Raw genomic sequence first — 24,759 nt, 5'->3', positions numbered from 1 at the left:
CGTTAGAAACAGTACCGGTTACGCCTTCGGTAAATTCGAGGGCAAATATGATGGTTTCGATGGCTAATTTTAACAATGCTTTGGGTTAGATCTTAATCGGCATGTTTCGATCTTGGCTGATTGTATTTGACGTTAGATCGATCTTCGAGCTCGACTTTACCCGATCACAAATATTTCGACCCTGGCCTAATCAGGGAGTTTTGGAAGCTCGATCGAATATCGAGCTCGGTTTTACCCGTATACATAGATTATATTCAATTTTGTAAATTATAATATCAAGTTTACTATGAAAAGCTACCTGTTATTTTACACACACCTTGTGTGATGATGCAAAAACTATATACCTTTCTAGTGTTTAAAACTTAAACTCCAATAAAATTACTTTAACTATACACAAGTTCACTAAGAAAATATTATGTAAAATTGAACAAATAAGTAAAATTAAGTAAAATTATTAATCTATGTTACCTGTTGCAACGAATTTTGCACACAGATCTCTTTCAATCAATTGGTAGCTTTTTGAAGGAACTGTAGGGTTCACGTGTCTCACCTTTTGGCTTGCAGTGCATTATTATCACGCAGAGAGTCTTATAGCTTGTTTGGTGGGCTTCTAAAATCAATTTATTTTAGAAAATATTTTTTTTAAAGTACTTTTCATAAATATATATTTTTATTTTAATTTAAAAAGTCTTTTTGAGCAACAATTAGTACTTGATCAAGTTTTAAAAATTGCCTCTAGGTGTAATTTTTTCAAAAGTGCTTTTAGAGAAACTATTTTTTTCTGTTTTTCAAAAACTGCTTCTGCTTCTACTCAAAATCATTTTTTATCTTCTAAAAGCAGCTAAACGCTTCAAATGGCAGCTCAGTGCACTAAGCTCCCGCTATGCGCGAGATCCAGATAAGAGCCGAACCACAAAGGTCTATTATACGCAACCATATACCCTGTATTTGTGCAAGAGGTTGTTTCCATGGCTTGAACCCGTGTCCTACTGGTCACATGGCAGCAACTTTACCAGCTACGCCAAGGCTCCCCTTCAGGCTAAACACTTCAACTTTGAAAAAAAAAAAATCCCAAAACAAAAAAGAAAAGAAAAAACACTTTTGGCCCAAAAGAAATTTGGTCAAACAAGCTATTATTAATGGGCAAAGATCACTTTTAACCCGCGGCCAAAATTATATATCCGATAGCCGCAAAAACATATAAAATTTTTATATTTTTCTATATAATATACTCATATATATATATATATATATATATATATATATATATATATATATATATATATATATATATATATATATATATAAATATTTGTATGTTATAAGAAATATACAAAAAATATGTATATATCTTTTCGACTATTATTCTGATAGCAGCTATATAATGTCATTTTCTCATTATTGTTCATATAAAGAGAGACATCTCTTTCACGTAAAGGATAATGCAAATAACGCGTCCATCTTATTCCTCATCAAAATCGCATCACTCTCTTTTACTAAAAAAATCAATAAAAATCGAATGTATTACGTGCTATAGACGGTTTCTATAGAAAACATTACATCAAGCGGAGCAAATTGCAGAGGAACTCTTCCTCAGAATACTAAAATAAAATAGAAACAGTAATCGCTGCTTAAACTTACAGTAGATACAAAATGTGCTGTGGAGAAGGTTGCAGGCCGTTGGCCTTTCTTCTAGGCCTCCCTTTTGCTCTCCTCTCTCTTCTCGTCTCTCTCGTCGGCGTCATCGTTTGGATCATCGGGTTCGTTTTTCTTCTCTCCTTTTGTTCTCGCTCGTTCAACTGAATCTAGTATTTTTTATATTTAAGTATATGTGAAAATTATTAAAATTTCAAAAAATTCAAATTTTAATTGTGAATCCGCCTATGCGCCTCTTCATGTTTATACATTAATTTCATTTTGTTTTTTGTTTTTTTAATTGGCAATTGGATCATTTTTTTACTTGATCGGTGGAATTGTTGATTTTTTGTAGTATATGTTTTGTACAGGTTGATGTTGAGTATAATATGCCCGTGTTGCATATGTGTAACTTTGTTAGTTGAATTGGCGTTGGAGTTGATAAAGGCCCCTATCCACGTTATGGAGTGGTTTACCAATCAAATCCCTTGTTAAGACTTAATTTCCATTGATTACAGTCTTCATCTATCATTTTGCGTTTTTTTTTCATTCTTCTTAATTTTTGTATAATTCTAAATGATTATGGTGTTGTTGATGAATTGATATTAGCTTCTTTAATCTTTTTGGTGTATGTATTATTCACAAGATCCTTTTCGGGTTACTTTGTTATCATTTGTGAAATATTTGCTTGCTTAATTTTTGAGTTTATACATACTAGAATCACTTCCCTGTAATTGGTTCTTCTTGGAAGTAAGTGATGGTTGTAGGCTAAGTTGGTCGGATTCTTCACTTATAATGTCGAAAAAGTATTTTTTTTGTTGGCCTATATACTGACTCTTCTCGTCAATCAATTTTGGGTACTTTTGACCAAAATTGATGGGAGAAAGGGTGAAATTTAAGAAAATAGAATACCTTGTTTATAGGAATCTATGTCATCGTTTTTCGTTTATTTCCTTTTTGGATTCTCCTCTTGATTAATATTTTCTCTTTCTCATAATAACTTATAAGTTTTCCTCATAGTGTCTCATAATTTTGACATATTTTTATAACTTTACTTTTAGATATTTCAAATTTTTTTAGCAAAATCCATATTGCCGAATCTGAAAATTTAAATCATGAAGGATTCGATTTCTAGATCTGCACCCATATCGGACACCCGCCCCGAATCGGAACAACTTAGGTTACGGGTTCAAACGATTAAATCCCCTTTTTTTCCTTTTGTTTTTCTTGCTTTTTAGTCGTTATGTCCTATTTTTATACTTTAATGTTGAACGAGCACGAATACATCTTCGCTAAATCCTCAATGATAAACTTGTACGTGCTCTTTCTTCCAACTACTACTAATGATCACAAATTAGAGCGACATGATCAGAAAATTCATAATAGCTAATTCCAACATGTTTGACATTAATATTCATATAGTCAATTTCCTTTGCTTGAGATTAATATTCATATAGTCAAACTTCAACTTATTTGAAAATGATATTCATATAGTCGTTGATTCCAGGTTGCTTGAGATTGAGGCTGATTTCAACCTATTTGGATTTAGGGTGGTTGTTGTACTTGTTTCACGTAAACAACAGCCTGTAAACATGTTATAAGTGGTTTATCTTTTTGTGTCTGGTTCTTATAGTAGGATAATAAAATCAAGGAGAACAAACTTATACTTCATTTGTGCTCAACCAATGACCAAGAAAATAGGGTAATCGCATTCTGATCTTGCTAGTAGAAGAATGTTCTTTGCATTGGTAACTTGTGCAATATATTAAAGTCTGGCAATAGAAAGTATAACAGAAAACAATAAAAATAATCTCTTCAGAACAAGTGATAACAATTCAAGGCAAGTAAAGTTTGAGCTTCAACAAGAAGTCATCAAATGGAATCACACCACATTTCTGTCACAATAACAATAGCCACCCTTATCACTCCGCCCTGACAAAATCACAATATCCGACCGTATGGCTCCGCCTGACACAAATCACAATATCCACCCATATCGCTCCGCCCTAACAAAATCACAATATCGGGCCGTATCGCTCCGCCATGGCATAAATCACCATATTCACCCGTATTGCTCCTGACAAAATTACAATCACAATCGCACGGCAAAAAACTCGTGTCAACACCCAAACAATCCACTCAACATATACATATATGCCGCAATAATAACAAAATAATAATGCCAAAATTTTATAAAAAATATAAACTCAAATTTATCATCATATTCATCTTCCCATCCACGACGGGCCTTTTCTAAGGAAGATAGTTTCCGGTACTTGTCTTTCAATTCTGCGAGGGGCATCTCCCTAGACATTGAGAAGTGTTAAGTAAAGCACAGCACAAGCAAGAGGAAGATGGGTTAGGGTGCAGAGCATGAAACAGTTAATTCCTAAAAGGAAGAAGTTAACCTAAAGCCTAACCTAAGGGCCTCTCCAACAGTTGGACGAAATACCTTGTACATTCCAGAAGCAGAACTGAAATAACCACGAAACAGAATGATCAAAATCACGGGCATTTGGACCAAAGGCACTTTTATGAACAAAATTAACATTGCACTCTTTAAACTGATCAAAACTGAACATTATAAAAGAAAAAAAATCCAACTACAGGAAAAAGACTTAGACCATGCATGAGCCTGCATTAGTTGTGAAAGGAAGGCCAGCTAGGGGAAATCACGCTATGTCTCTTTCCAATTCATACAAAATCTTCAAATTGCTAGATGAAAGCTTGAGAATGCACACTTTTACTTCAAAGTTTCATGAGGTATAAATGGTGCACGTTGTTCGTAGATAATTTTGTGTTAATTGATGAAACCAGCAAGGAACCAACTAAAAGTAGGAACTGTAGAGAACCCCTCTGGAGAGTAAGGGTTTTAGGAGAAGTAGAAGTAAGACAGAATGTATTATGTATAAATGTACATCCTCTTGTTTATGCCAATAAACATAAACATCTATCACAGTTATCGAGAACAAAGAAGTTTGGTTTATAGTTCCCTTGTTTTGTGGTACAAATCTTGTCTGTACCTCCACTGGTAGAACAGAATTCACTCCTAGAAATTCTTCTTTCACGAAGAGCTTCTAAACACACAATAACAATATCTCATGCAAGAAAGAAGGGATTCGCAGTGTGTCAGAAGATCCAGTTTAGCATGACCCAATTCAGCCCAAATATACGAGAAAACTGAGCCCAAAGTTGTCTAGCCACTGAGTAAGCATATGAATCTGTAGAGTTTAAAAGAGTTATGTTTTGTTTCTGGTGAATTTTTTGCATACCCACCGCAAGGTCTATTAGGTTAAAATAATTGGATGTCATTCTTGAGAACCATATTTTCTCTAGGTCCACTACTCTTTTGTATACCTGTATAATGGGGTTTTCTCCTAAAATATTCCTTCATCAAATAATAACAAGGAAATTAGATAAAATTCTGAAATGGAAGAGCCTCACGAGATTGGAAGATGCCTAACAAGTTATATAGGACAATTGTGAGGCCAGTAATGTTAAAATAGATGAATTCCGTTGAAATGAAAATGTTAAAATAGATGCACAGTCATTTAAGATTGAACAAGATTACAATGATCACATACAACAGCAGATGCAAGAAGCATAAATAGACGCTAAAATGAGAAAAGATAGCATGAGATGGTCTAGTTACGACCTAAGTTGAATATGATTATCTAAGGTCTTAAAATTAGATGAGATAGACCTAAAATCACATGGAGAGAAGTTGTCACAGAAAACCTTAAGTTTCTCCTAATAAATGCATACTTAACTTAAAAAAAAACAAATGGATCTATATAAGTTCTACCAACTATTTGGGATTAAATAATTAGTTATCCATGTAAGGTAAGTGTGAGATATAGAAAATCCTTAAGTTGCCTTAAAGGGAAGCCATGTGCATTAAGCTCCTGCTATGCACGGGGAAATGGACTTGGATAGAGCGGAAAAGGTACAAATCACTCATAAAGCTCAGCTGATTTGGGATTGGGATTGAAATGTAGTTGACTGATTGAAGTAGACATAATCCTTTGTGCATGCAAAAGAAACACAACCTGGTCCCTTATACCCAGTTGAATAAGGTTGATTGCACTTGCAAACCAAAATACCAATATACAGAAATAACAAAACTACCGACCAAAAATTTCCATACCCTTCAAATGCTAATAGAAAATGCCGTCTACCCAACCATTCTCGTTTGGATTCATAGAATCCACTATTAGTTGAACTAGACTCATCCTTTTGCTTCTCTGCAAGCAACGCATATGCTGACTACAGGTGGAAAATAAAAGGTTACAAGGCAAACTTGGAAGTTAGCCATCTAACTCAAGTTTATAATGGTAATATATACATATATATATATACCTCCCAAATGAGTCCACGGTCCAATGTAAAAGTAAACAATATGGTTGAAGCCCCAGACAAGTTGTCAATATGAACAGTCTGTAATAGGTTGATGTCACAATATGTTTTATATAAGAATGCAAAGACAAAACAGGAACAGCATAACCTTTGGCATCCCTTGCAGTTCAACAGTGGTAGCTTTCATATCAACAATTCCAGAGTCTAAATGTCATTCAAGGCGTGCATTCTGAACTAAAAGATCAAGAATGCTGACAAATAACTCAAAAGGCCTGAATTCAAAACAAACCTTTTGGTTACAGTCATGGATAGCAAGCATACATATTTAAATTGATAGATAATAGACCTATTTTGGATTTCAGGTGGCAATCCCAAGAGCCTGTTAAGGAAACGCCCAACATCATGCATGTCCGAATCAACTATACGGCCAGAAAGCTTTCCAGAGTCCTTTCCATTACCTTAAAGATAAGCAAAAGCAAAGAGTGGAAAAAGGGTAAGTTTGGGATGAGAGGATGAACACTGAAATGCTAGTCACCAAACCCAAACAAGTTTGACTATTTTTTTTAAGAAGGATAACTTAACGGTCTTCAGCAACGGACAACAATTCTTCCTAGCATATAAAGGAAACACGGACAAACACCACCGGCCATAAAGATGCATGAATGTATGCACAACCATGTGTGCGAGCACAGAAATATAAAAATTCTTAAGAGTCTCTAATAAAAGCCCTCCAAGCTATAGAAACCAACTTAATAAGTGTTGAGAGTCTCCCACATCTGATGGTGATGGGGACTTGGTCTCCTAATATGGCATGGGCAATCCTCACCTCGTAAACTAGCTTTTGTGGTTAAGTTAGGCCCAACGTCCATTCTCTATCATGGTATCAGAGCCGTACACATCCCAATTCTTTGTTACGCCGATGTCGGACCCCCATATTATATTGTCCACGCTTCAGTTGGCAGGCCTAGGTGTGCAGGTTGGGAGGGCGGGGGTGTTGAGAGTCTCCCACATTGGATGGGGATGGGGGACTTGGTCTCCTTATATGGCTTGAGCAATCCACACCTTCTAGCTTTCGGGATTGAATTATGCCCAATGTCCATTTCTTCATTAATAAGTGATCTCTTTTTTATCCTTAAATCCAATACCACCTATGCAGGGAGCATCTGTGGGCATTTTTATTAATACTGAAAAATCTCAAAGAGGAAGTACAAGTAAGGGGGCTAGACCTTACCTTATTATCCTATTGAGGGCCGAAAGAACAACATATATAGTAGGCTGGTCTAATATCAAAAATACTTTATGATGACTTACATAGCCCTGATATATAGTAGGCTGGTCTAGTAGCCCTTGATTGAGAGGCTGTGATGACTTACATAGCCCTGATAAACTTCTTATGCTAGTATTCATTTGTCTCCATTAACAATACTTTAAATTGATTCATTTAAAGAGCTAAACGTAGTACCAAGAACTGAGTCTCTTATTATTCCAACAGAAACAAGCGCAGCTTTCCCCTTCAAAATGAAATCCTGTATAGCATCTGGTTTATCAGCAGAACAACCTGGTGGTACAAGTGGCAAAGGATCCTGCAAACCATAGAATGTTGACTTTTGATTTGCACATATACATGTTAAAGTGGGAAAGGAATCGAATACAAGATAAAAATGACAGTATCAAGCAGCAGTCAGACACCTGCTCCATGATGCCTCTATACAACATCATCAGGGCCCTCTTCCCAAAGGAACTATCATAGTTATAAGCACTAAGAGATGGTCCAGCTCCGCAATATATCAAGAGCAATTGAAAAGAGCCGTCACTAATTCATATGCATGTTGTCATAAGACAAACTTGCAATATATGCTAAAAAATATCGCACTCACCGACGATCTCCCTGAGTCAGTGCCCCAAGTGATTCAAGTCTCTTAGCAACCACAGATGCAAACCGCCGTTCTCCACCAAGATTAGTAAAAAGTAGCCTGTATATTGAAAAAGAGAAAAATATCACATGTGAAAGATATGAAATTAAGTGATTTATACAGGGAGATTGATTTTTGGCAAGTATGAAAAACATATTTAGTGGCAACTTGTACAGTCCAGGTACGCCATCATATAGTTACAATGGCAACTCGAGTAACGATGGTGACTCGTACAGTCCAGGTTTTCCATCATATAGCAGAACCATTATTCATGTATAAACAGACACGGTACCTACTTATACTCAGGTGCAGAAGCTTGATTTGAGCGATGAGTTCTTCCAAACTGCTGAATTGCCCGATCAGCACTCCAAGGTAATTCCAAAGTCAAATGGATCCTTCTTCTCTGACTTGAAATATGTAAATCTGTGCTTATAATGCCTCGAAGAGGCGCTTGGGTTGGGTGCAAAGGTGGAATTTGCAAATGCATAAACCACCTAAACAATTTGAACGGTCTACCTAATTTTTTCCATTGAATAGTGGTGTGATATGGCAAAATTTAACTTGTAATGCCTCAAAAGTTGCAACTGGTGCCCAGGAAAAGGCTTACAACTATAGTAGAGAATGGATGCTTGTACAATTAGTACAACGGATAAGGGTCTAATTTGCCCTTCTACTATCACAAATAGGCCTTATTTATCCTCCGTTTAAATTTTTTATCAAATATGTCCCTACCGTTATACATTAGGCGCATATATATCCCAAACACGTTAAAAATATCCTCCCAACTTTTAAAAGCCACATGACATCTCCTTATTGGACCAACTGACCCGCCCCATTTTTTATTTCAAACCCACCCGATCCAACCTCTTAAACTATACCCATCGGTAAAAAAAAAAAAATTCATCTCGCTATCTCCTTCTCTCTCTATCTTTAACATAAAAAGACCAAAATCTAGGATTTACTGAGAGAATCTGGCTGGAAATCTCCCTCTCAAATGAAAAAGACCTAGGATTCACTTGGAGAATAAAAAAATCGTCAATTGTAAAGTCTTTCTCTGCCACTTGCTTTCTTCTTAACTTCATACATTGGGTTGTGAAGGTTTTCCACCATATCGATTTTTGTCATGGATGCGATTATTCTTGAAAGGGACAGATTAAAGGAAATAGTGGATGTCTTGAAGGCTTTAAAGAATTCGGAAGTGAACAAAGTCCGTCAATTGGAAAAGAAAGTCCTAAATATGAAGATCTTCATTATGATTTCATGGGCAATATTTATAGGATTTGTTGCCGCAATGTTAATGAACTGAAATTGATATATTAAGTGCAACTTTTCAAGTTAGTGTATTGGTACTTCTTTTGTAAAGAGTGAAGTGTTGTAGTGATGTTTTAATATTATTCTCTATATTTTTTAGTGAATGTGTTGCTTTGTTGCAAATTTCTAAGTAGACAGAGAACCATGATTTTCTTTTCATGTGCCACTTTCTGTAGGATAAATTTAAATAGTGTTTAGATGAAGTATGGTAATTGATACTAGCATTTACCAAAAGAGCATAACAGTATGACAAACAAGAAGGAACTCTATCTTTAACAAAAACTAAAATCAGTTTTATGGACTGTTTGATGCATAACTGCATACTGCTTAACTTAGCAAACTTGAGAATTCAGTTTGATGGACTGTTGGATGCAAAATTATAACCCCCAAAAACTTACAGACCCTTGGTCATAATACGACCTCCAATTTACCACCAAATTAAACAAAAAAAAACAGTTTAATTATACTGTCATAATGCAGTAACTACAAGCCCAAAACAAACAACAAAAAAACTTCAACACTTTCAAGGAGATAGTTGGTCATAATGCAGTAAATCCTAGATTTTGGTCTCTTTATGTTAAAGATAGAGAGAGGAGATAGTGAGATGAAAAAAAAAGGTTTTTTACCGATGGGTGTAGTTTAAGAGGTTGGATCGGGTGGTTTTGAAATAAAAAATGGGGCGGGTCAGTTGGTCCAATAAGGAGATGTCACGTTGCTTTTAAAAGTTGGGAGGGTGTTTTTAACGTGTAAGGGATATATATGCACCTAATGTATAACGGTAGGGACATATTTGATAAAAAAATTAAACGGAGGATAAATAAGGCCTATTTATGGTAGTAGAAGGGCAAATCAGACTCTTATCCGTTAGTACAATCAATTGGAATCTGACAAATAACAGATTTGCCATTACGATCATTACCAGATTTTAAAAAATCGGACCACAATGGGGCACATTTCACCTAGCACGGGAGGGAACTAAACTGAGGCGTAGGACATAAGCACCATGAATTTTTAATGTTTACACATATAAATTATTAAAATAGAATAAAATTCAATTTTTTTTATAAATTATGCATAAAATTTGGTTAAAAAATTAAGAATTAATACAAGTATCAGCAATATTCTAGAAAACAAAAATGGAAAATTTTAAAAGTGGATAATGAAAAATATGTACGGTTACCCAAAAGGATTTTATTTTATTTTTCAACAATATTTGCCTTTTGATGGTGGATTGCCCCATTTCACAATTGTTACAACACACAATTTGCTCCGTGTAATTGCTTACACTAAGCAACTTTTAAGGACTCTTAACCCTTCCATACGTGGAAGCGCAAGCACTAAACCACATTATCTCATAGTCATGGCACCCCCTTCCTCGTGTTCCTTTGTTGCAACCTTAATGCTTGCCAACCATGACGCCTATATTGCTCGGATACGGGTGTGAATCTAAAGGTCAGATTCGGCATCATATAAATTTTAGGATTCAAGGGTATGGATCTCAGTGCGAATACAAGTACAGATACAAGTGCCAGGAAATGGCTGATAAATATATATGTCAATTAGTTATTTAAGATTGTTGAAATTTAACTTATTTTAGACAACGGAGCGATTCAAATCCATTATTGCTAATAAGTTAAAAGAAAAATGACTATTATCTACATTATTATAAAAGCGCGAATATAATGTTGGAAGACCAAAATAGCCCTAAAATATTAATTGAATTTTATAATATTAATGTACAAAAACGTAAAATTAGTTTATTAGTCGAAGCATCCAAATCAAATATGGAATCCAAGCCCAAGTCAGAATTACAATCTTTGGTATATAGATACATACAAGTAAAATTTCTGCATTTAATTTTTTTTGAAGTTTAACTTTAAGAAACACTAACAGAGAGCCGGCCATATGTTTTTCTCATTAATCGCAATAGAAAAAATTGGGTTATCATGTGAGAGTAAAAAGAATTACTCTTTGTTTACTTTTAAAGTACAAAATAAGACTTGTGGTTTTTCTGATATTCTAAAAATATACTTTATGTAATAACTTTTTAAATTTTTTTTCTTTTTTCTTTTATTGGGTAACTTTATTCCGAGAGTACTGTACAATATATTTTAATGGATAGCTCTATTTGGATAGTCCGTAGTCTTAATGTAGTAAATACTTTAAAATTAAAATAAATACTATAAGACATTATTATAAATTTAATGAAATTATCTACTCCTATTATTTGTTCCTTGAAAATTACGTTATTAACGACAACTCTAACTAAATTGACTACTCATATATTCTCTCCCTTGAAAGATAAATAGCGCGGCTTATACCCTAGGGCTATTTTATCTTTGTTAAAATTTCAATCAGGCATTAATTACAACTTTGATTAAATTTCTCTCTCCTACTTCTCTCACTTGTCCTACTATTATAGACGGTATTTTATATCTTTTGAAACTACGTTACTCTTACATAGACAATGATGACTCCTAAAATAAATTTACTAAAAACAACTTGAGAAATTTTTTTGATTACAAGAAATTGATTACCGAATGTTTATTTCCATTTCGTCCTTTGATTGTATCAAAATATTATTAATGAGTTCGTTTGAATTATATATTAAAATTTAAAGAAATTGATTATTGAATTTTATACATTACTTTTGAAACGTGTTTGATAATATTTGATATAAAATATTCGTGCATCGCACGAACGTAGAGACTAGTACAACTATAAGTTGATATAATTATAATTGTTTTGATAAGGAATATACAGTCAACCATCTCTATAACAGCCTCAGTTGTTCCAATATTTTTTGGCTTTTATAGTAAATGGTTATTATACACCTATAACAGCATTTGACGTTTAAATATTTTTTGGTTGTTATAGCTAAAAATTATCCAAAAATCAATTATTTTTCTTTTTTTAATGTTACATATAAAGGATAAGAAAACTATAAAAATTCAAAATCTCAAAAGAATTGCATATTTCAGTAATTAAATATAGAGGAAAGCTAATACATTATTAATAAATTCATAACTAAACATATACATATTTAAACTTTTGATAAGGAATATACAGTCAACCCTCTCTATAACAGCCTCATTTGTTCCAATATTTTTTGGCTTTTATAGTAAATGGTTATTATACACCTATAACAGCATTTGACGTTTAAATATTTTTTGGTTGTTATAGCTAAAAATTATCCAAAAATCAATTATTTTTCTTTTTTTAATGTTACATATAAAGGATAAGAAAACTATAAAAATTCAAAATCTCAAAAGAATTGTATATTTCAGTAATTAAATATAGAAGAAAGCTAATACATTATTAATAAATTCATAACTAAATATATACTTACTTAAACTCTAAGTCAGACATTTTAAAGCTACCTAGAAAAATAAATTCTTTCAAGATTGATGGAAGTACTTTGTAATTGTAGCTTATTTCGTAGATTTCATTCTCTTACTAATACAATGCTTGCATTGGCGAAGGTTTGTGTCCAAATTTTCAGCAAAAATGTATCCAATAGCTTTCCATTGAAGACAATCTAAGAGCTTAACAGTTAAATTTTCTATCTAAATATTTTTTGAAATTTGTCCAATGCAAAAGATATCATGTGCAAATCTTCAAATTTTATATATTATGCAAGATAGAAACGTTGTTTAATGGAAAAGATTGTTTGCATATTTTTAGAATTACTAGTAGTAACCTTAAAGATTCGATATGGCTGTTATACAGGGGTAATTTTACAAAAAAGTTCTGCTATAAATATGGTTGTTGCTATTATAGGTAAAAAGTAGTTATAGAGAGGTAAAATACAACTTAAAAAATCGGTTTTGAGGAAAAATTTGGCTTTTATAGTGAATGGTTGTTATATAGGGATGTTGTGAGGAAAACTTGGCTTAATAATTTTTTAGAAACTATGGAAAAAATACTATAAGTCACTATAGTTAGCAATTGAAAATATTCAAAAGAATTTGCAAAATATGGTTAAAACCGTATTTGACTCTCCAAATAGTAACTACGTTACATAAAGTGGAACAGAGGGAGTACAAACAAAGGAGACGGAAACTTGGGAAAATAGGGAGTGAAGGGCAAAAATCTTGATTGTGAGGTAAGTGCCTGGGCACTATGCCCGAGCAATTAGGGTGTCTACCTCACATGGAATATGTTTCTAGAGCCTATTTAGATAGTTGTTGAACAACATCACTCCCTAGGTGCACGAAAAATCAATAAGGCGGGTTTAAAAGCGGGATTAGAGATAAAGAAGTTTTGTCGTGGTCAGAGTGAGCAGTGAGAATTTGCAAGCTAGAGTAGTTCGAGAAAATATTTCTAGTAAGTTATTGTGATTGCTCGAGAGAAATCACAGTAAGTATAGTGCTCACGATCAGCAAAGAACAAATTGACGAAGTTATAGGTAACGTGGCGAGAAGGATTTCAGCAGCCGGGGAAATCATAACTCTAGGCCTCCTTAATCTTGTCTTCAACTCTTTGCTTAATTAGTTGATAAAATTTACTACATTTCCATTATTTGCAATTAGTTAGTTTAACCAAACAAAAATCATTATTAGAATATTTTGGAGAATTGATTTGCTTGAATTCTTGTGATATATTAAGTTGTGATTGATGAGTTAATTCCCTGTGGGATTCGACTCCGGACTCTTAAACCGAATTATAATTTGCGACGACCGCTAGATAGCTGAGCGTGATCACAATGTATAAAAACTTTACACAGATAGTCAGGGTTTCCTTGTTGGTTTTTTGGGGATGTAACCAGGCACAAATCCTTGTGCTATTCTGTTTAATTAACACTTACCATTTCAAAATAACAGTACACTAAGCACCCAAATCCAACACAGAGAGGGATTACCAAACTCGTATAAAAAAGAAAAGGAAAGAACCTGATCGATAATATCATCCAACGGATTGTTTGGAAGATCCAAAGAACGAATTATATCCAAAATTTTGGACCTTCTCTCAACAGCTCCTTCATACCTTAACATCATATAGGTGGTTAGTGTTAGACCTTCCTCAAACACCGAGTGCGATGATCTATGATGAAGCCAAAAAGTAAATATAATCAGAGCAGCACATTTTCACATGTTCCGCCTTTTAAATATAATCAGAGCAGCTACATAGGCATGTCTTGCTTGGATATATTCATCTGTCTTTTCCTTGCAAGAATGGCAACACCAATCCGCAGAAACTGACTCTGTAACAGGTGGAATTAAACATGTCAGATGTACAAGTTGGCTACAACAGGAACACTGGAGCAATTTTTTCCTCTCCTACGCGGATGACCACCGATAGCAGTAAGAAGATCAATCCAAAAGAACCAAATAACACGCCAAGGGAAATAGGAGATCCAAGATTCAGGGACTAGTACCTCCTCCGAATTACAAATATCACAGATCTGAAATTCATCGTCATCGGACTCGGTAGATTCATAATCGGAATCAACTGTACTTAATAAAAAAAGATTCAGCAGCGAGAAAAATGCCTAGAGCAAATTATATGAAACATCATGTATTTTCAGAAATGGTTGTCTTGCGCACACCTCAGCTTATCTTGACATTCTTTTTTCCAGTAACGGTGGTCTCCAGGACAGCTTATGCACACATCAGCTTTGACATTCTTTTCATTTACACTCTAAAATCAGACTAGGAAGGAACTCACCTGTATTAGCTTTGATTCTACTGTTTGACGAGAGTACTGAACTTTTGGCAAAAGGCACTCAGCGTCGGTTCATGAGTAAACAGGTTTACCAGTTAAATCAGGTGGAGGAAGTTAGGAATAAACACTACCATTAAGTTTCAGATTAAGAATAAAAGGTACACGCATCTGTACACATATCCAGCATGTATTTTGTATGCAAGCAACTATATATCCTTTATAACGGATTCAGATCTAATTTCAATCCACCCAAACACATTAGCATTTTGATACATAGAGATAATATCTTTTGCACCTCTTTGCACACCAGAGCAAGGGAAACCAAATCTCTAGTATGAACTATATAAGCCATTTTACACATTAATAACTATATTGCTTTTCCAGCAACAAGAGGCTTAGGAGGGGACAAAGACCTAATTTCCGGTGCAGATGTTGGAAAAAGTATGTTGAGTTTATGCATTAAAATGTCAGCCCTAGATGGAATCTCATTCAAAAGAAATTGCTGAACAATTGGTTTCTTAAACCACTCCAAGACAGCATCTCCTGGAGCCCTCAAAACAACCTTACTGACCTCGAAGGGTGATTCCACCGAGCTTAACATCTGTGCCACCACAATTTTCAAAGTTGGTCCAGTGACCAACTTGATCCTCCTAGGGACAACACCATAATACAACATCCGTTTCCTAAACCTATGAAGCGTATGTACCACTGCCACGAGAGCTGCTCCCACTGACAAGTTTCTAACATCAAGGGACCACGCAATATGTTGATCAAACACTATAGCCTTGGGGAAAAGTTTGTTTTCATAGGCAACTTTCCATACACAACGAGCACGATTTATTTGTCCCATGAGGACAAGATAGTTAAGGAGAACATTAACAAAGTACCTAGAAGCTCCTTCTTCTAGCTCATAATCAATACCTTGGAAGAATTCCCTCACAAATGATAAAACTGGCTGTTTCCTCTGCTCTGGCCCAGTAAAGAGCCCACACATGAAAGTGTGAGCCTTATGTTTCGTAGCACTCAAGATCGACATTAAATGGCTCTCATCGTTCTCATCTTGGCATCTTACTAAATGGGCAAGAATTGAAGTGTAAAGAATGAGGTCAACCTTGGCAGCAGAGTTCACGTATGTTTCAAGGAGAGGTTTGGCTGAGTCGTACAATCCGCTCTTCATGCACGATTCAAAGAGCTGCCGTATTATGAAATTATTCGTCCTGATTCCTGATGAACCCATAAACCGTAGCCACATTAAAGCAAGATCAACAGAACCGTCTTTAATGTAAACCATTAGAACATCACTAGCATTCACATCAACTGAATATCCCATGGCCTTCATTTCCAGTAAAATCTTTGCAGAAACATCCAAAAGCTTCTTTTTGGCAAGAAGAGTTAGCAAGGCCGTATAAGTACTCAATCCTGGTCTCAGACCTGCATTAGTCATCGAGTTATAAAGCTTCATAGCCGCATCTACATGACCGGAGGCAGCATGCATCTCCAGCAGAGAAGAATAGGTGGAAGGAGTGGGCAAAAATCCCGCCTTTTCCATATCCAAGAAGACAGACATTGCAATATCAAGCTTTCCAGATTTTGCATGGGACTCAACAATCATGGTGTATAGCCCATAGTTAGGTCTAAACCCTGCTTTCTTCATTTCATCCCACAGCCTTAGAGCAGTCTCTAATTTTCCAGCCTTCACAAAAGACTCAATCAAGGATACGAACATAGTAGCAGATGGTCTGAGCCCGAAGCCCTGCATTTCAGTATATACCTTCATTGATGTGTCCAACCTCCCGGCTTTACCCATCGAATCAACGAGGGAGGCAAAGATCCCAAAACCTGGACGAAAGTTATTCACCTTCATCTGCTGGAAGAGTTTGAATGCTGCATCGAGGCGTCCTGACTTTGCGAGGTTTGGGATCATTAATTCATAACTCGATGCATCTAATGAGCACCCAGCTTTTTCCATACTCTCATATATCTCAAATGCCTTATATGGCAAACCGTTGTTTAGGAACACGGTGATAAGGGAGTTATAGGTCTGGGTATCAACTATGCAACCAGACTCTTGAATTTTCTTAAAACAGCAGAATGCCACCTCAAATTTCTCTGCCTTGGCTAGGTATTGGATGACTCGATTATAAGCATTAAACAGAGATGCCCCATTTTCGCCAGAATCAAGGACCATGTCATCAAAAACCGATTGAATTCCATCAAAATCTCTGCTTTGGTTCAATTTATCGAACAGGGTAATGTAGCAAGCATCGTTTGGCTTATACCAAGGTTGTCTCTTTGCCCACCGAAATAAACTTAACGAAGCATTACTATCTTCCATAACTTTCAAGGCTTGCATAATGTGAGTCATATTTGGTATAAACTGGAGCTTATCCAATTGAGTCTCCATATCAGGGCCCCACTTCCACCTCTTCACAATCTCAACAAGTTTTGCAACTGCGGAAGCATTCAAAATAGGCTTCTTCAACCCACCCACCATTACATGATCATCAACCCCAGGCTCAACCGACCTTATTCCTTTCCCTGAGTAAATAACACTCCCTGATTCATCTAGATATTCTACATCTTCAGTCCACTCAGAACAGTAGTATCTCGAAAAGTAAAGAGCTTTAGCATTGACATTAGCAGTGTTCTGATTCGCCGAAATAAATCGATGATTATTCCGAGAAATGTCGACTAATTTGCGGCTATGTTTCAGGTTTCTATAAAAGAGAAGGCTGCAAAAAATCATGGTGCAACCATTTATTTAGATCGGAGGTAGAGAGAGCGAGAGAGATGAACTGAAATTTATTCGGCGCCGGAGATCAAGCTTTTGCTTTTTGGTGTTTATTATTGGGTTCTTCTTCCCAATTTACGCAGAGAGACTGAAAGAGATGAGCTTTCCTAAACCCTAAACCCACGTCACCTGCTTCCTGCTCTGCCAGTATTAACGGGTCGGGTGAAAGTCGGGCCTCTTCAGTAGCCGTTTTTAGAGCGATAAAAAAATAACACACTATACACGCTCTCAAAATAATAACCGAAAGATTTTATATAATTTTTCGGCCAGTGAATATAAATAGTTTCTGGCACAGGCTAAAATTAAAAAAATATCCACCCTTATAAGGAGCTTGTCCTTAAATAATAGCCCCGTTTTTGCTATATTCAATTTAGCTATCATGTTAGATAACTCATAAATTCTATTAGGTTGTCAAAAATTTAATTTTTCACTTATAGTAAAATCATTGGTAGGATTTCATGCTATATGCAATCTAGCTATTATGTTGGATAACTCACAAACTCTCTACCTTATTGGTATGACTTTGTACTTGTCAAATATTCACTAAACTCTACCAGATTGGCACGAGTTTGTATTATCTACATTCGTCATATCTATCAAATTGTTCATCAAAATCTACCTAATTATCATAAGAAGAATTAACCCAAACAACCGTCCACCTAATCTGTTAAACTAAATATAGCCGGCGAATGTATAATACATATATATATAATTCATGTATAATATGTGTATGATTGTGTATATTCAATGCAAAATCTATATACACCTACTAGAAATAGTAAACAGTAAATTTGGATAGTTATTTGTATAACAATCCTTTATCATAATTTGCATGTATTGTTCAACTAAATGTTCTCGATTTACAATTTCAATTTTCGAATAAACAACCTCAAATCTCCACCAATTGATCTCAAATTTAAGACAACCTCCAAATACCAATACAAATGATCCCCAATCACCAATTTCATCAAATAATATCAAATCAAAAAGACTTATTTTATCTTCTTCAACACTTTCTAAGTACCAACAATGGAGTTTTGAGATTTTAAGAAAAATCACTAGCAACGGCGTTTGAATTAAAATTTAAGCACTAATTATCAATATATAAGTGATTTTAACAAGAAGGTTTAACCCAAATAGCGGCACACCTAATTTCTTAAACTTAAAATAGCCGACGGATGTATAATATATGTGTAATTCATGAATAATACATGTATAAATATGTATAATGAATGTATAATTTATGTATACTCGCTAGGAAAAATAAACATTAAATATGGCTGGCTATTTGTGTAACAGTATTTTTTAACAATACTCAATGATTAACTTTCACTTTCCAACCCCAAATCAGAATTTCAATTCCCAAGCTTCTAAAATTGAAGAATTATAATATTCTTGATGAAGAGGAACTATCACATATAAAACTAAAAAAAGGCCTATTTCCGCAACCAAGTAAAAAACGGGAACAATATTTAAAGACCAATCTCTTAGGGGGACAACTGGTGCAAGTTGTTATCTAGACAACAGTAAATTTATAGTTACTTAGCTAGCGTTTAGCCATAAATTTCCAATTTTGTTCTGAAAATTCTGATTTGGTTGAAGTTTGGTTTAAAGATGAAAATGTGTTTGGACATCAGTTTTCAAAATATATTTCTCAAATTTATTTTGGAAAAACATGATACATGATTTATACCCACAAGTTCTAAAAACTATCACAAATACCCAACAGTATCATTATCAATAACATTCATTATATTATCGCAAACCATAGTCCTGAACATAAATAAATTTGATACAAAATTATTATTTTTATAATGAACTATATGATACACTATCAGGTGACCGAGAAGACAAAGTAATATTGTTACAAAATAATAAATGGTGGGCTTTTTTATAAAATATAAAAGTTTGGGGTAATTTTTTAAAAATGTAATAGTGATATTTTGGCCAAAATATAGGTAAAATCTATGGTCAAACATGTATTTGCCAAATAAAATCCAAATTTATTTTAACAAAATTTATGGCCAAGCGGGTCATTAATGTTTGGCCGCCTCAAAATCAAATATCAGATAGTATCAATCGCATGTTTGAAATTTCAAATTTGAGACTGTCTGAAGTTTGCCATTCTTTCATCTCACCAAGTTAGAGCATTAGATTTTCAGGCTGTTCAAAAGCTCATTTGCCCTAACTAGAAATATTTTATGCCGTCACAAATAGGGGAGGAGCCGGCCCTTCATATACGGGTTCGGCTGAACCTAATAACTTTTGTCCAAACTCTGTATTTATCTTTAAAAAATTATTGAATTATTTACAAATTATTAATTTAGAATTTACTAACTCAAAAGAATTAGAATACTCAACCCATAAATTTCAAATCTTGGCTCCGCCTCTGATCACAAAAACCAAAAAGATGCTAATCTGAACAAACTTGGAAAATGGCCCTTAAGTTGGAGTATGCCCTACCAAAATGATCTGATCAAGACGTTACCCATCTTCCGTCTCCTATCTTTATATTGGTATTAAAAATTTCACCCCAGCTGCCAAAGAGCGAAACAATCAGCGGAGCTCACCCACAAAATGTTCCCTATATTGCCAAAACCAAGAAGAGTTTGAGGAACATTGTTGAGACTTAATGATCAGCTTTAAGTCTCTACTCATTACTTAATGATCGAGGTGGGGGGTCGTGCGGGGTGCGAGATTGGGCGGGCTCAGGTTTGCATTTCTGGTCGCATCTGCGGAGCCGCAATTGTGACAGTTTCTCCGCTGATGCGATGGGGGGCTTTATAAGTGAGGATCGCAGATGCGATCGATATGTCGCATAAGCGACCCTTTGTTCCGTAGATACAATACCCTTGGTAGACTTTATATTTTCGAGAGATAGCTATTTTTTCATTATTTTGAGTTTTGGAACTCGGAAAAAGGCGATTTTTAGGATATTTTCATCACTAATTTGTGGGTAAGTAATTTTCACTTGAATTCGATTATATATCTTGTTCCGCTCTAAGTAGGGCAACAACTGCCCGCGGACATTTAAGCTTTTGTAGGGAAATGACACCGAAAAATAACGATAATAATATTGCAATGATATTATTTGTAAGCGAAAACACACGGATTGACTTGAGTCGTGCTAGACACTGTCCTAAGAAACTATTTCAGCAATATAAAATATTTCTCCAGGATTAAACAAGCATATCTCTATTTATTTAAAGGATACAGGAATCAGCAAAATTAAATAATACACTAGTAAATCTTAAGGAATAATTAGAATAGAAATTTCTTAAAGGCAAAATAAAGGTTTTCTCTATTTTTCAGTGGCTAGCTATTAAGAAATAATAGCTAATGATTAATGGAGATTACTAAAGCTTTAGTTGGAAAGCATACTGACCAAAATGTGTAAGAAGGAGAGGAAATGAATGTTTCTGATGATCTTTTCGAGTATAATGTGAGCCTATATATAGGCTTTAAAGAGGGCTAGCAATTAAGACAAGTGTATAGGAAACTTATACACTTGTCCACACATATGCCACTTGTTATTTAGCATGACAATTGGTTAAGTTTCATTGAAGATATTGCCACATGTACATATGACTTCATGCAAGAAGCCACATACTATTCCAAAATATTTTTTGAAATAAATTAATTTATCAACAATCCCCACATCAAAAGATATTTTAGGAATTTAGGAGTAATGAATAGGAGAGTAAGATTTGCTGGATTTGTATGGTCCATATGTAATAGGTTTGGTGTCTTCTGGACTATGAACCAAACTTAGATCAATAAAATTTAACTCACAGAATTACGGGTGAAATATAATATTTCTATGAACCAATAATTCTTATTATAAGTCAGAGATTTTATCAATCACATTTTGACCCCCGATAATTTTGATGTTCAACACGGTTTTGCACCCAACAGGCCATGCGCGTGCCTGGTTATTCATGAAAACTCTAGAGACTAGGCCAAAATTTCATAGGAGCGGCCCACTCCACTCTCATATAGGTGAATTCATCAAGTGTATACTGCTTTTAAATACAACATCCATAAGGACTATGAATTTCATTAAGAGTTATAACTCAGCTTCTCAATTAGTAGCAGTTAAGCACTCTCTTTTAGTGCTTCAGTGCCAATATCAACTTGTTATTACCCATATGAACCTACTTCATAGGATCTCCTATCACATAGGTTGGGTTACCATATCGATTGACAATATGTCGGCCTTAACCCCATCTCTTTTGAGGTTTGAAGAATTAATTTTCTTCCCACAGGTTTAGTCAGAGGATTGGCCAAATTTATCTCTGACTTCACATAGTCAATGAAAATTATTCCATCTCTCAACATCTATTTTATGACATCATGTCTCAATTTCATGTATCTACTTTTACAATTATAAGATTTATTCTTTGCTATAGCTATTGCCGCTTGGCAATCACAATGTATAGACACAGGAGGCAATACGTCATTTATTAAAGGGATATTAGCTAAGAAGTTTCTTAGCCACTCAGCCTCAGAACTAGCTAACTCCAGAACTACAAACTCTGATTCCATAGTCGATCTAGCAATGATCGTCTGTTTAGTTGATTTTCACGATATTGCACCACCACCGAGGGTGAATACATAACCACTAGTAGATTTTGTCTCATCTGAATCAGAGATCCAGTTTGCATCACTATACCTTCTAAGGTAGAAGGAAATCCACTAAATAGGATACCATAATTCATGGTTCTTCTCAAATATTTCATTAATCTATCTAATGCAGACCAATGATCTCTGTTGGGATTATGGGTATATCTACTCAGTTTACACACAGCATAGGCTATATCAAGCCTTGTAAAATTCATTAAATGCATCAGACTCCCAATAATCTGCGCATATTTAGACTGAGCAACTGGGTCACCATTATTCTTTTTCAACTGAGAGTTAGCATCAAAAGGAGTGCTCACATATGTGACATTAAAATATTCAAACTTCTTAAGAAGTCTCTCAACATAATGTTCTTGTGACAACATTATTCCATCTTCATTCCTTATAATTTTAATTCCCAATATTGTATTTACTTTACCTAGATCTTTCATATCAAAATTAGCAGATAAAAATAATTTAGTACTTTGCACAATATCTAAACTTGTACCAAATATAAGCATGTCATCAACATATAAGCATATTATCACATAATCATTGTCTACCACTTTAGTATAAATATATTTATCCACCTCCACTGAAGAAAAACTGTCTCTTTATAAGACTTGTTCAAATTTCTCATACCACTACTTAGGAGCTTGTTTAAGGCCATTAAGAGATTTAATTAATTTACAAACTTTATTTTCTTGTCCAGGAATGACACAGCCTTCAGGTTGAACCATATAATTTTTTCCTTCTAAATCACCATTTAGAAAAGCAGTTTTTGCATCCATTTGGTGGAAAAAAAGCTTACGGATTGAAGTTAAGGCAATTAAAACTCGAATAGAAGAAATTCTAGTGTAACGACCCGACCTGTCATTCCGAGAGTTGTAGCCCTATTTTTCCCATTTTTGCTTATTTATGTGTTGTTCAGCTTTGTTGAGTTGTATCGAGTTGGTAGGTTTGGGTTCAGAGTAGTTTTGGAGTGAAATGAGACACTTAGTCTCTTAGTTAGAAAGATAAGTTAGAAAAAGTCAATCGGAAATTGACTTATGAGTAAACGAATTCGGATTGGGATTTTTATGATTCGGTTAGTTTCGTTGGGTGATTTTAGACTTAGGAGTGTGTCCAGAATATAATTTGGAGGTCCGTGGTAGAATTAGGCTTGAATTGGCGAAAATTAAAAATTTGGCGATTTTGGTCGGCAGTGAAAAATTAGGTATCGGGGTCGGAATTGAATTTCGGAAGTTGGAGTAGGTTCGTAGTGTCATTTGTGATGTGTGTGCAAAATTTAAGTTAATTCTGAGTTGATTTGATATGTTTTGGCGCGAATTTTTGGAAATCAAAAGTTCGAAAGTTCATTTAGTTTGATTTGAGGCGCATTTCGTCGTTTAAATATTGTTATGCATGATTTGAGGCCTTGAGTTGGTTTGTGTTATGTTATGAAACTTGTTAGTATATTCGTATGGGGTCTCGAAGAGCTCGGGTGAGTTTCGGATAGGTTTGGGCTGCATTGTGCTCGTTTTTCTTATGTTTCGACGTCGTTTCTTCCAGCATAAATGGTACCATATTAAGCAAATGAGCTCTGATTTCTGTTTTGATTAAAGAATTAGATTCGTATCGTAATTACGGAGTCATAGAAAAAAGAATCGTCGAATTTGGGAATCGTATGAGGAATATATGGTCATTTTACTAAAAACTTTGTGTTGTCAGATTTTTCAAATTAATTACGAAATTGCCATTGAATTCGTATTTAAAAATCTGCACTATTTGTAAATATTAAAACCTACATATCTCCTTTATTATAAGGTCAAATTGAGTGATTCAAAAGCCTAACTTAACTAAATTTTCACAAGAAATCCATTGGAGGCATAAAAAGCGAGTTTTGGGATCGTTTGACATGAGAAACGAGGTAGAATAGCTGGCAGAAAATATATAAAACGAGAGTTTGTTCATTCGGTCATATTTTGAGTTGGGGAGTTCGGATTTGGGCGATTTTGGGGGCGATTATCATCATAAGGATTGGGGTAAGTGTTCTCTACTTAATTTTGATTACATTTCATAAATCCATATTCGTTTTTAGGATTTGATTGATAATTTCAAAGTGAAATTGAGGGAGTTAAGATTTGAGTTTTGGAGAGTTTAAGTGAGGATTTGAGGGACCAAACGGAATTCGATTTTGATGAATTTTATATGGTTAGACTCGAGAGAGGACGAGGTTTATTATTCTTCCATTTTTGACTGATTTCAAGACATGGACCCAAGGGCCGGGTTTTGGCCGATTTCGGATTTTTGGCATATTTATGTAATTTTTATTGTGGAATTCGATTCTTTAGACTATGTTGACAGTAGTATTATGATTTTTGGTTAGATTCAGAGCTTTTGGAGACCGAGTCCAGAGACGAGGGCATCCCGGAGTAGGATTTTACGTTGTTAAGGTAAGTAACAGTTTTAACTCTGGCCTTGAGGGTA

The 24,759-nt window shown here is 34.8% G+C and overlaps 2 protein-coding genes and 1 pseudogene across 2 annotated transcripts; 1 reads left to right on the top strand and 2 right to left on the bottom strand.

Annotated features, from left to right (window-relative positions):
• Window positions 1–1,454: 1,454 nt before the first annotated feature.
• On the top strand, window positions 1,455–2,331 carry LOC104112554 (signaling peptide TAXIMIN 1-like). Its single transcript, XM_009622511.4, has 2 exons — window positions 1,455–1,760; window positions 2,007–2,331. The coding sequence occupies exons 1-2, from the start codon at window positions 1,654–1,656 to the stop codon at window positions 2,128–2,130; spliced, it is 231 nt and encodes a 76-aa protein (XP_009620806.1). The 5' UTR covers window positions 1,455–1,653; the 3' UTR covers window positions 2,131–2,331.
• Window positions 2,332–3,617: 1,286 nt separating this feature from the next.
• LOC104112552 (protein FORGETTER 1-like) lies at window positions 3,618–7,850 on the bottom strand (annotated as a pseudogene).
• Window positions 7,851–14,984: 7,134 nt separating this feature from the next.
• Window positions 14,985–17,840, bottom strand: LOC104112553 (pentatricopeptide repeat-containing protein At1g79490, mitochondrial). The gene has a single exon (XM_018776503.3). The coding sequence runs from the start codon at window positions 17,623–17,625 to the stop codon at window positions 15,247–15,249; it is 2,379 nt and encodes a 792-aa protein (XP_018632019.1). The 5' UTR covers window positions 17,626–17,840; the 3' UTR covers window positions 14,985–15,246.
• Between the last annotated feature and the right edge of the window lie 6,919 nt (window positions 17,841–24,759).

This window comes from Nicotiana tomentosiformis, chromosome 8 (genome assembly GCF_000390325.3).
Source record: "Nicotiana tomentosiformis chromosome 8, ASM39032v3, whole genome shotgun sequence".
Taxonomy (NCBI): Eukaryota; Viridiplantae; Streptophyta; class Magnoliopsida; order Solanales; family Solanaceae; genus Nicotiana; species Nicotiana tomentosiformis.
The sequence above is the reverse complement of the archived record's forward strand: the minus strand, read 5'-3'. Positions and strand labels throughout refer to the sequence as shown.

What these genes read in the sequence shown, in the direction of transcription:
- LOC104112553 (XM_018776503.3), bottom strand. Translation starts at nt 17,625, where the DNA reads ATGATTTTTTGCAGCCTTCTCTTTTATAGAAACCTGAAACATAGCCGC.
- LOC104112554 (XM_009622511.4), top strand. Translation starts at nt 1,654, where the DNA reads ATGTGCTGTGGAGAAGGTTGCAGGCCGTTGGCCTTTCTTCTAGGCCTC. An exon ending in GTCATCGTTTGGATCATCGG is followed by an intron (nt 1,761 to 2,006) that starts GTTCGTTTTTCT and finishes TGTTTTGTACAG; the next exon opens with GTTGATGTTGAGTATAATAT.